This window comes from Rhagoletis pomonella, unplaced genomic scaffold (genome assembly GCF_013731165.1).
Source record: "Rhagoletis pomonella isolate Grant_MI unplaced genomic scaffold, Rhpom_1.0 Rhpom_scaffold_00004, whole genome shotgun sequence".
NCBI lineage: Eukaryota > Metazoa > Arthropoda > Insecta > Diptera > Tephritidae > Rhagoletis > Rhagoletis pomonella.
The window spans coordinates 43,178,981-43,191,895 of record NW_023458558.1 but is presented as its reverse complement, the minus strand read 5'-3'; the positions used below and the strand labels follow the sequence as shown (position 1 = coordinate 43,191,895).

Here is a 12,915-nt window from a genome sequence, read left to right as displayed (position 1 = left end):
TTTCTTGTGGGATCACGCCAGCTAAGTCGCTAAGTAACGGATGAGAATTTATGTGCAGCGTTGCAAAATTTTCGGCTCAAATTTCGTTATTGTTATTTGAATTCTGAGACATACTATTAACAAAAAAAAAATATTTTTGTTATTGTTTGTTTCATACATATGAAGCATTCTTTTTCATATCGGACACCAAATTCGGTGTCACACTTTCGATTCGCTTCAAACTTTTTAAAGGGTTCTGTACATGAAATAAGCTAATACGTATTGGAGGGAATTTTTTTTTTTTTTTTCTTCCGAGATATGATTGTCGAAGTTTGATTTTTCGTGATAATTGCAGAGACCATGGCGCAATATGCAGGTGAAGCAATAAAGCAGCTTTCGCGCTTTATTTTCTAACATTCGGCTACCTTATAGTCAAAAGCCGTTTTTCAAATAAGGCAGTGTCAAAATTTTTTTTCTCGATCTAATTACTTCACCTGGTCTAATTTCGCCATGGTAGAGACTTCATCTAAACGTCGTTTAAAGCTTAAAAAAAAAAACGATTTAAACATTTCTACATATAAGATTGGGTTAGGTTAGCTATTAACAGTTGAACTTTTTGAAGTTTATTTGCATGGTGAAGACCAGTAAATAAGGGATTTAAAATTACACCATCGTAACCTTGTTTAATTGTCCATAAAAAAAAACCATAGTTAAAAATGGGCGTTTTTTCAAGAATTATTTTGAAAATTTTTTTTATGACGAGATGGTATATTTTGCGAGAGTCAACAATTTTTTTGTAATTTGTTAACGAAATCTTGTGCAAAAACTAAAATTTTATTTCGGATTTCGATAGATTACCTATCCTATTCAATTTGTTCCAAGGGATTTGGTACACTCACTATGAGGATGTTTCGAGAGTGTTGACATTTCTATCGACACACTGTAAAAACAGCTAATTCGGGTTTTTCTATAAGATCTTTATGTCCAATTTTTATAAATGAAATATTGTTGGAAAGGTAACAAAAACACGTGTATACGTGTCAAACTAAAAAGTGATACCTTTATTTTCGTACCTCATTATATGATATAAGTGGGCGAAGCCACATTCTTTTTCCAAAACTTTAATGTAAAGCGATTTTTATACCCGAACGCACTTGTGCGAAGAATGCAAGATTTGCGATATTTCAATTAATATAGGATGCAAATTGTTGAAAATTAGTATGTGAGGTAGAATTGTGTTAAAAAATAACATTATTATGAAATTTTTGAAACTCAAACTCTGTACGAGCCTTGCCTATGGTCTAGCTAAGAAATCTGTCGAAAATCTTTGAAATCGGGCAATAACCACGCCCTCCTGACATATAACGGTAATTTGCAGAATCACGAAATCGATGGTTGCAATCCCCACTTAGCAGAAATTAGATTATTATGAATTTTTGCATAATGGGCGTGGGGCCACCCACGTATCACCACAAATGTGTATCTCGGTAACCGATTTATCAAGAAATTTATACAATTCTAAATAATCAAATATGTAGTTTTATTTTGGTAGTTTTAACTTTAAAAATTCCAAAAATGTATTATTTTGTTTATGTAGCAAAAACATAGTTTTCATGCATATGTGTACATTAGGGTGCATCACTCTCCATACCAAAAAAAAACGGTACTGTTTTTCCATCGGAATGATAAAATTCATTATTTTTAAGACTTCCGCCAAAATATTACGGAAAGTTATTAAGTGCCACGTGAGTTGGACCTATTTGAAAATACGTCTAAAAATCGAGATTTTTTATAAATAAAAGTGTTAAAAAATTTTTTTTTCTAAAATATCACCTCAAATGATAGAAGAGTTCAAGCTTAAAAAGTCTGCATAAAAATTTTAATAATACCACGCGTTTAAATCTTCTGTGACCATTTCAATTAGTAGCACTTATGTATGCAGAACCTGTTTCCATGACTTTGGCGACCGCAAGTTCTGGAGTTTCTTACTTCAACGTCTAACTTTTCAGCATTTGAGAAAATTCCATAGAAGTGATCTTCTAATGTCTGATACCTACGGAAGATCGGTTGTTTCTTTCTGCAAAATCACAATCAGTGGCTGTAAGTATTTCGATTCAGTGATAATATTTTCAAAGATTTCGAGAAAAATAGGACTACGTTGTATTCGGCAATAACTCTTTATTTCCTGCTTAGTAATGACCAAAGACACAGTGTAAACCAAATCTGGCAGATACTGATTAATTGTCTATTTTATTAGCAGGTGGCACACAGTAGGACTTCAATTGAAAGTAGAAAAAAAAAACAAATGCAGTTAGCAGAAAGCTACGGTTTGTAGCACCTCTTATAAGAATCGCCAAAAAATAAAAGTCGATTTTTTAGCCCACAGGTCTCTTTTAATTTCTCCTGCCACATATACTTTTTCAATCGCCCATACCTTTAGGAAACCACGAATATAAAAATATATAACTATCATTAAATGTTTGAACCCTGTCTCGAGACCAATCATGTGGTTATTTTTGCATACAAACTCATTCGGCTAAAAGAGCCTACTTTGTATTTAATTCTCGATCTAAACAAATCTAAGGTATGGAAACTAGTTTGGCCATAAGTACCACCTTTATAATCAGCAGTGTGTCGGATTAACCAGCACGTTTCAGTCAATGTCCGATCTTATGAGTCTGTTACTTATTATAGTTCGCAAAAACAGAAAAAAAAATTTAAGAAGTTCGCAAATTACTTTTTTTTATCCTAGTAATTATAATACCTACTTGTATTTTTAACAATCAAAGATTATGCTTAGATGTTCAAATAAGGGTTGTTGAACTCTGCCAATGTTGAACACATGCTGGTTTGCCTGCTGAAAGCATACATACATACATACATATGTGTGTATTAACATAAACTAAACGTAAAACGATTAGATTAGGTGTTTCTTTTTGCAAGAAATAGAATATCTTTCGATATATAGCCTTGCCTTAATATAGAAAGGCCCTAACTCATTTTCTTTTCAAATCCAGCTTTGCCAAAAGGTCGGCAGGCTATTGACTAACAATCTTATAGAATTTGAAAAATAACTATAGCAGTATTAAACTAGATCCAGCCTTCAATAAAAAAAACAGTATTTTATTAGAATTCGCAACTAAAGAACTTTACTTTTTATAAAATTAAAAAATTACTTTGCGGAGAAATGAAAATGTTATATAGGGCCTTTCTATATTAAGGTAACAATTAGTACCCCAAGAAACAAAAAAAAAAACTAACTAACGGTTCTCTCATTGAGTCAACTACCGTCCGCTTGATAAGCATGAGACGTCAGTATATGAAATCACAGCGTTTTTTCTCAATCAAATTACTTAATACTGTGTCGTAAATTTGATGAGCACAAGAGCTTTGAGTTAATGCCTTGAGTAATTTACAGTTTTGTGGTCAAATGTTGCTATCTGCTTTAAACAGTCGTTGTTGTGGTTTTAGTGCACATTTTGTACGAGTTAAATATATTCGATTACTAAATGAAAACGATATTTGAGAATATTATTGCCGCAATGCAAAGAATGGCCATTTAGGTACTTAGTATCATAACTAAAGATAACGTTTTAATTTCTATGTCACATAGTAAATATTGAAACGAATTAGGAAGATTTCTGAAGTTCAATTTTAATCCCCTTCAATAAAGCGTTGGCATAGTAATTTACTATGACCATTCATGAACGCCTCCGGTTATTAACTTTCTTGTTTCTGCGTTCCTAAATAACTATAAAAGTAATATATGTACATATGTACATTTGTATCTACAGTTGTCTAGTTTTCGTAAGCCATTGCCTATCATAACATTTCGCAGTACTTTTTCTATTAACATCTTATCAGTGATTTACTTTTCCAAATTTTAAGAGCCCGACAATCAATGTTGAATGCGTAAACTTAATCACTTTTGTTGTTAAAAGCCAAATAAATAAGCCAGGCTTACGCATTTCAGTCAATTGTCAGTCACTTTTAGAAGTTCGATGTAAGCTAAACATTTGAAAGCATGCATGCGTAGTTGGCAGTGGCTGAGCGTGCAGAGGAGTGTGCCGCTATTTGTTAGGTTCCAGAAGGTGCCGAATTCCGTCAGGCACTTCCTAATTTTATTTTATTTCTTTTGAACCATGAAAAAATATCTGTGAAGTGCAGAAGGAAAGCGTATTGAGCGAAAAATTCAATCAGACAAATTTCAGAAAAAAACAGCCGAAAACGTATCCGCTTCACATACTGTTGTCTGTACAAACGTTTCTGTCGCACACTTTAGTGGAAAAACGGATCGTCAAAATATGCTAAAATGGAATTTGTAAACGGACAAAAATCCGCACTTCATCCACTTTTACTGTACTTTTTCGGATCGGTTTTCAGATTTTTCGCTGGCTGGGTAGGTATGTGTAAGTATGCATACATGAGTAGATATTAGGGTGGCCCTAAAAAGTTTGTATGAGGCACCCGTTTATTTTTTAACGGTCGCTACCAGAGTTTAAAGAAATTTTATTTTATTTTTAAATCGCAAAAATTCTTCCATAATTGACTGTTAAATTTGACATATTATGGAAACTTATTCATATAGATTCACAAACTCGCCGAGTTATAGCTAGTCAAAGCCAAAAATTTGTCGAATTTGTTCGATTACAAAATTAAATTTTTTCGATAAAAAAAATTAAGTATTTTTAGGGCCCTTGTAGCGGCTACTAAAATTTTTTTTTACTTTTGAATTTTCGTGCAAAGGGTACCCAATGAAGTTGATATTTTAAGGACTACCCAAATAGTTTCATCTAACGTACATATGTACATGCACTTTCTGGTTCTCCTTCACTGACCCAACACAACTTTTGAAAATATGCCTGAAGGAAAACAACATACGTGCACAAATATTAAGAGAAAGCGATTAATTATTACGAGGGCTGCTCCGCAAATGTTGCATCAATAAAAAAAATATAGTTTAAAAAATTAAAATCTCCCTATTATAATTTCCATTCGTAATGTCATCAGGTATGTAACTTGAGAATAGAAATCGCTGCATCTTTTAGGCGCATCAATATTACATAGTTACATCCCGAGCTAATAAAGGGGAGGTAAAAAAAAAATTGTTTATCATGAAATTTGATTGATTTAACAAGCATTTGTGATTTTTTTATGAGCACGAATTTAAAATGCTCAATGGCTGTCAAGTTGGCAACGAAATGTAACTTTTATATCTCGTGCTGCTTATTCACAATCTGCCGGTTATAGCAAAGCTTGCACCATCGAACAGTTCCATAAGTAACGTAACTATTCTTCTTACCGTTTTGTCTGTCAGGCTGTAGGTGTATTTTTGGTTAGTGTATTGGTGTTTTTGGTTCAGTGTGTAAATGTATTTTGAATAAATTGTAATAGAAATGAAGGAAATTGTAAAAGATAACAGCAAATGCCAAAAAAACAGGTCATCTCAGGTATAGAAATTTTTTGGCAATCAGCTGAGATTGATAGACAGGTTGTTTTATCAATCTTGCCAAAAAACAAACAATCAGCTGTTCAGCACAAAATGTAAACAAACAAGCAAATTCAACAACAATTTCAAGGAACAAGCAACAGTGTTGCCACTTGTTCGGCATACTAAAATAAAGTTGATCTGAAACCCAGCGAAAGCTAAATGGCAATCCAAAATTTAACTTAAATGCCGTTTAAATATTCATCTGAAATTGATCCTTACTTTTTACAGTACAGTTTAAGGAAGTTCCAACGTTATGTAAAAACCTTAAGAAAATCCTACAGTATTTTGTTTGAGTTAAAAATTCAGTACAAATCAGTACAAATTTTGAAAAAATCAGGACATTAGCGTACCGATTTAAGCAATGAATAAAAAATACAAGTGTTAAAAAATCATTACGTCTGGCAACTGTACTCAGGAGCTAACTGGCATGTGGATGAAATCTTTTAGCTGAAGGGGGTAAGCTTACAATAATTCACATAGAGCTGAAAATTGGTACGAATGTTGTGAACACCATTATGAATGAAATTTCAAAAGTCCCTATCGATCCCACCTCTAAAAAATATTTACTCAAGGTCAAAGGTCACTTAACTGGTCAATTCCCAGTGTCACCTGTAGGTGACACCTTTTAAAAACTTTTTTTTCAGCTTAAGGAAAAAGTTTAGGAGTACCGTTAGTTTTTTTATGATCCAATGATCGGATCTAAACCAGATTAGTATGGGACCACCTCTGGGACACTACGGGGCTGTTCGAGGCACGTAATGAAAGCAGCAACACTGTAGAGCTGATGAAAATTTGCAAGACTGTTGCAACTTCCTAATTGATAAGACGTTGCTATGTAGAAATTCACAGCGAACGTGATGCTTTAATAATTCGCTCAACACTGCGGTTGTTATTGCAACTCGAACATGCCCTACCTTTCCGATGCAAAACTTCGAAATCGGCTGACGTGGTCCAAAGTTATGCGGTAACATACATAAAAAATAAAATTACAATAAAAAATATATATAAAAAATATATAAAAATATTCCGACGAATTGATAACTTCCTCCTTTTTTGAAAATCGGTTAAAAATAGTCAAATGTTGCATCCCTTTTATTTTAACCATAGGTATACTTGTACATACGAAGTTAAGGAGAGTTTCAACATTAACAGCAGTTCGAAATTCTGAGTATGCTGTTTTTGTCTACTCGACTAAGCTCACGACTTATCCAAATCTTAAGTTTATGAAAAGAAATCGGCGATTCGCCATCTTGTTGCGATTGAGGATTGTTGCCTATTTTTCATGTTTTGTATGGTACCGTTACTTTAATTCAAAAAACACACATCGCCGCTGAAATACAAAAACCGTAACTAACTAAAATTCCAGAATTTACGTTTTGATTGATTATGATGCATTTCATCAAATTATAAGTCCACGCATCGTTTTATGCAATAAACAATTTTAGTTATCTCGTTACAGCTTTTTTACACTTCAGCGATGATGTGGGATAGGGTCTTTCTATATTAAGATAACGATATGTATGTATGTGTATCGGATAAATTCACTGACAATGACGAGAGGGCCTTTCTTTTCATCAAAATTAATCCATGTCTGTCTGAACAGATATTTTCAAGAGAAGTTGCCAAATTACTGATAACGTTTTGCGATAATATACATATGTATGTACATAGCCGCACGTAAAAACGCAGTATATGTATTATGTACTGCGCGCATTATTTTTTTTTTTTTTAGGTTCATGTAAACACTCATTTTAACGCACGACATTCGAGTTTTTTCAATAACATTTAAATTTGACATGCTTATTTTAATAAAAACTTCCTTCTTTTCGATTGCAGATTTTGAATCTTCAGTAAATTTTGAATAGTGTGCAAATTATCTATAGATAATATTGAATTTTTTACAAAATTTGAAGTCAATACATAGCCTATACAACAAGGCATTGATGCACAGCATGACCAAAGAATAAGATACGGCTATCAACAAAGATCAACTGTGACAACTTTAACTATTTGCAGTTTGGCAAACTTTGAATGTGATAATTGCTTCATAGAACTTTAGAAACTAAGAGCATACATATATTACTCGTACTAGTTTAAGAGATTCCCAGCTAAAATGAACAGCACCGGCTATTACTTCGACGAACAACTTGTCCAAATTTACACTCATTTAGTGCACAACTATGTGCCAGACTTTATACTAACGATGGGAAAGGACTTCGAGTATACGCCGTGGATATTTTCATTATTGGGGTCCGTCGTTATAGGTTTAAGTGGAATATTACCTTTACTCATAATACCTACAGGCGAAAAGCTCAAGGAAGGCGGTTATAAAGATCGTGAGTAAATTGAGAAAGCGCCTTACATATTGCCACTTAACTAAGAACTTGCATACATCATACATACATACATATCGCTAACTTAGAGTGAAAAGCTTTTATGAAAACCCATATTTTGATATACGAAGCAAGGGATATTAAAAATGCATCGTTTCGAAAAGGATTAAGGTAGTTGTTTTATGTGTTTCTTGTTTAAATCCATTAAAAAGCAACTTTGCTAAGTCCGAAAGAGGTACCGAAAAACCAAAATAATACGAAATCTTTTAATAACGAGAGAATCCTTATTCGTATGGAAGTTTTGCTTTGCTTTAAATTTGCGAAATTCTTGAATGGAATGGCGGTAAAAAGTTTTTTTCCTCTCCTGTAAAATTGAAAAAAATTAACTTAGCTGATTTGCGCTCTAAGTTAGCGATATGTGTGTGCATGTCCACAGATAGAAAGATAAGTGTTTAATTTTAAAAAACTTCTGCTTGGATCATTATCAAACTTACTACTTTTGCAGCTGCCGAATCCAAATTCCTTAAGGTGCTGCTAAGTTTTGCTGTCGGCGGCCTTTTAGGTGATGTTTTCCTGCATCTGTTGCCTGAAGCTTGGGAAGGCGAACAACAAAGTAGGCAAATATAATCTACTTTTAAGATAATTTATATATTTGGTTAGTATTTTAATTAATTTTCACTTACCTACCTATCATAATTTCAGCTCCCACTGAGCATCCTTCATTGCGCTCAGGGCTTTGGGTTTTATCGGGAATACTTATTTTTACCATTGTTGAGAAAATATTCTCTGGTTACACCAATGCGGATGAGGAAAATCCACAGCCGAAGTGTGTAGAAATCGCAAATTGTTTACTTCGCAAAACGGGTGGAAAGATACCAGAGGGTAAAACTAGCTCTGAGGGCTGTGCGAGATCATGCGACATCGAAGAAGTACCTAATGGTTGTTTCCTGCGCGAGCGCGAACAAAAACAAAAAGAACAACCAAAGAAAGTAGCAGGCTACTTAAATTTAATGGCCAACTCCATTGATAATTTCACACATGGATTGGCAGTTGCGGGTTCATTTTTGGTATCTTTTCGACATGGTGTACTGGCAACATTTGCGATTTTATGTAAGTCAGAATTCTACATAGAAGATTTTTTATTGTTCCTACTCTTGTAATTATTAACGTTTAATTTCTATAGTACATGAGATACCACATGAAGTTGGTGATTTCGCTATTCTCTTGCGTTCCGGTTTTAGTCGGTGGGATGCTGCCCGCGCTCAACTATTGACCGCTAGCGCCGGTCTTATGGGCGCCTTAGTGGCAATTGGTGGGTCGGGGGTGACATCGGCAATGGGTAAGCACGACTCTGTTTTTCATTGTCGTTCTTTAATAGAAAATTTGAAATTTCAGAGGCACGCACATCGTGGATTACGCCTTTCACGGCTGGAGGATTTCTACATATATCACTGGTTACTGTTCTGCCAGATCTGTTGAAAGAGGAAGGGAAGATGGAATCCATGAAACAATTGCTAGCGCTAATTTTTGGTATTTTGCTAATGGCTTTCATGACGGCATTTTTTGAATCATGAAGACATTGCGTATTGAGATTTTTTTTATGTACATATATATACAAATTATGAAACGTCTACGAACTGGTGCTTACAATAGTTTGTATGGAAGTATTTATGTAGTAAGCAAAGATACAAGTAATGTATGTAATTGCAAAACGCCAAGGCAAAAGTACAAAAACCAACCGCTTGTCGAACAATTGGCATTATGTGACATTTGTGAGAAATCTATTACAGATAAATAAACACAAGAAATAAGCGATTAAGCACGTTCAGTAGTTGCCAAATTTGGACAAATCTGATTTGAATTATTAACACAGAAGCAAAATTATTATGTACAGAAATGGTATTAAAAAGTTATAAAAAAATTTAATATTTAATTTTTCTTTTATATTAGTATGTATTTTTCTAAGGTTTCGCCATATATTTTTAGTTACATACTACATCAGTTAATGCAAAATATTATGAAAAAAGCATTTTCTGTTGTTCAACCTACAGTGGTTTAGTTAACGACCCACACTTTTATATTAGAGAGTTTTATATTTTAAATTATGTATGTTTAGTTTTCTAAATTCTTGCTGCATTACCAACACAGAAGTAGTGGAATTATATTTAGCTTTTATTCATGTAAATAAATATCCAATATATGTATTTGTGATACGCATAAAAAGTTCTATAAGAATGTGGAATTAAAAAAATAAGACATAACATTTCAAGGCAGAATACTGCAGTGTAAAATAGTATGTATGGTGCATGAAGCAATCTTTCTCGCTCTTGTTACTTTTCACCTGATATAATTCCAAAGTGAATTGTATGTACATATATAAATAAAATACAAAAGCTTGTATTTTGTTCTTAAAATGTATTAAACAATTTCCACAAATCTTAAAAGTTAGGTTTACAGTTTTAAATATTTTCCAGAATAAATAAAAAATATGAAGTTATTGAAATGATCATAAAAGCTCTTTAGATAACAAGAAATTCATTATAACTCAAGAAAGTAGAAATAGGACATAGTAAGTATGTTATCCTCCCACCTTAAAAAAAAAAACAACGAAACCCAGTATCTGAAAAATGTAACTCCTATTTTATAACAATATTGAATTGGAAAAACTCGAAAGATAAAGCGGCTAAAGTATTTACCAGATTAATTTAAAATTGAAGAAACACAAAGAAAAATTAAATCAGAGATAACCTTTTAATCAATTACATTTTCTTCCTTCTAAATTTACCTTTATATGTTCCTCATCTTCTTCCGTTTGCACTACCTTTGCTTTCTTACAAGGATTAGACATTTTCTCTAACCTTTTCCTTAAATTCTCTGCTTTAACAAAATTTAAATCGATGGGCTTGTCTTCTCTGTTTTTGTTTAAATAATTTGTTCTATAATCCTTGACAACTTGAGGGTTTATTTTTGCATTAATCTTATTAAAGAAAACATTATAAGGTATGACTCCAGTAGTGGAATGAATTATATTATGGTTATATGTGAAAATACCTTGTTCTATTCCAAAATATTTTACTTCCTTTTCATTCGAATTTAATCATTCTTAATTTTTCATTTAAAGTCTTATGTAATCGTTCGATATCTGCTATTCCGGGTTTACAAGTTATTATCTCGACAGCAATATTCAGTTGCTCACACCATTATTTTATATTAATATTATGTAATCCTTGATCTTGATCGATCTTTACTATGTTTGGTGGACCCATTAACAATTAACAACTTGTTCTATTCCTTGATGTAACCCTTCAAGATGAATTTCTATAACTTTTGTTTTAAATTCCGGAAATTTAAAAATATTTTCTAAGATTCGGGTTGCTCTCAAAAGTCTATTGTTTTTCGATCTAACTAAATTTATATTATTATTATTTAGAACATGGTTTTTTATGACATTTTTAATGAAATGTACCGTTATGTTATTAGGTGCAATCCCGTATTCCTCGGACTCGGACTAGTAAAACTGTCAAAAAATAAAAATTCACTCAGAGCGAGAGAGTAACATTGAAAAGTACGGGATCGCTTTCTAGTAAAAAATGGTAACTTCTGTCAACTTCAACATAACCTCCAAATTTTGGTTGTAAATTTTTGCTTATTTTGTATGTAAACACACTCAGCTCACACATGTAAATAACCAAACACACTTTCAAATTCATTAGAATCCAATTAAACAAGTAATTAAATACTTTACAACATGAATTAGCAGAGTGCACTTTTCTTTGGTTTACAATTTGGTTGCCAAACACACTACAGCTGATCGTTTGACACATTTACCGGTATTTACTCTCTTTTTTGTCCTCTCAATATTCAGAGAACCGAGTACGGGATCTATTTCCAGTAAAATCTGGGCTCGAATCGTAACATACGTTATCGTATTACTCGTCACGTAAAAACACATTTTTCGCATTATGACATACGTGAACGTACTTTTTGTCCCATTCAGCTTATACTGCCTGACGTATCACGTAATTTTCTTTCGTATCGTTTTCGATCCGTGAACGGATGTTACGATTCGAGCCCTGACTGATTCTGACTAGTCCGGACTCGTACGGGATCGCAACTACTACTAGACTTGCTCGAGAACGTAACTACACAACATTTACCTATATTGTTCGAACAGTTTAATGTACACTACAGCTGAAATACATCTAGATCGAGCTGAAGACGATTACTATCTGAGGGATGACGCACATCTGAAAAAAGGATCAGCGCCTATGAATTTGAAAATATTAATACTTAGCAATAGAGAAGCAGATCCACATTAACTTCAATCATATGTACCATCAGCTTGCGTGTGATATTGTGATACCTAGATATTTCATGTGCCTGATGAATTAAGTTAAACTTTATTTTTTTAAATACGTGGCAACGCTCCTAAATACAAACCCATTTCACTTGATATCCATATTTTAAATAATTGCTTTCACTTATTAAATAATTTGAGTTTACCTTTTAAACAGGTGGCAACCCTCGTTAATATTATAAACATTTAAACTAAGGACACCTTACCACCTTCGTTTCAGGTAATGTTGTAATACTTAATTCTCATTTTAAAACAGATGGCAACCCTATTCAAAATATTTTAACCCCGAAACCTGGTTAAACCTTTTTCAATTGACACACATATTGCGATGCATGTTTAAATTGTACATCTGATTCCCTTAACTCTAGTAGAATCTAATTTCTAAAACATATGGCAACCCTCTTAAATAAAATTTAAAAAAAAATTTTAACGAATGTCAATTTATACCCATACTTTAATAGTTCATTTGACTTCTTAAATAATTTGAGTTTAACTTTTTACACAGGTGGAAACTCTTTTTAATGTTATAAATGCTGAAACTAAATTTTTCTTAATAGTCCTTTCTTTGACGCCAATATTTCAATTGAATTTAATTAAAAAATCAGGCGGCAACTATCCTACATGAAGTTTGGAAATAAAGTTTCTTTAAAGCAATTTTTATTTAAATTCATATTGAAGTAATTTATTTAAGCAATAGCTTATATTGAATCTAACTTTGTAACAAGGTGGCAACCCTCTGCAAAATATTTTCAAAC

At 32.8% G+C, this 12,915-nt stretch overlaps 1 protein-coding gene across 5 annotated transcripts in view; it reads left to right on the top strand.

Annotated features, from left to right (window-relative positions):
- Positions 1-9,729, top strand: part of LOC118737593 (zinc transporter ZIP13 homolog) — a 21,023-nt gene extending 11,294 nt beyond the window's left edge. For all 5 annotated transcript variants that reach the window (XM_036468196.1, XM_036468194.1, XM_036468195.1 and 2 more), the window contains 5 exons: positions 7,307-7,806; positions 8,309-8,416; positions 8,506-8,913; positions 8,987-9,142; positions 9,199-9,729. In XM_036468196.1, coding sequence (XP_036324089.1) covers positions 7,584-7,806; positions 8,309-8,416; positions 8,506-8,913; positions 8,987-9,142; positions 9,199-9,377 — 1,074 coding nt within the window. In that variant the 5' untranslated portion in view covers positions 7,307-7,583 and the 3' untranslated portion in view covers positions 9,378-9,729. The remainder of the gene's footprint in view (positions 1-7,306; positions 7,807-8,308; positions 8,417-8,505; positions 8,914-8,986; positions 9,143-9,198) is intronic.
- The last annotated feature ends 3,186 nt before the right edge of the window (positions 9,730-12,915 follow it).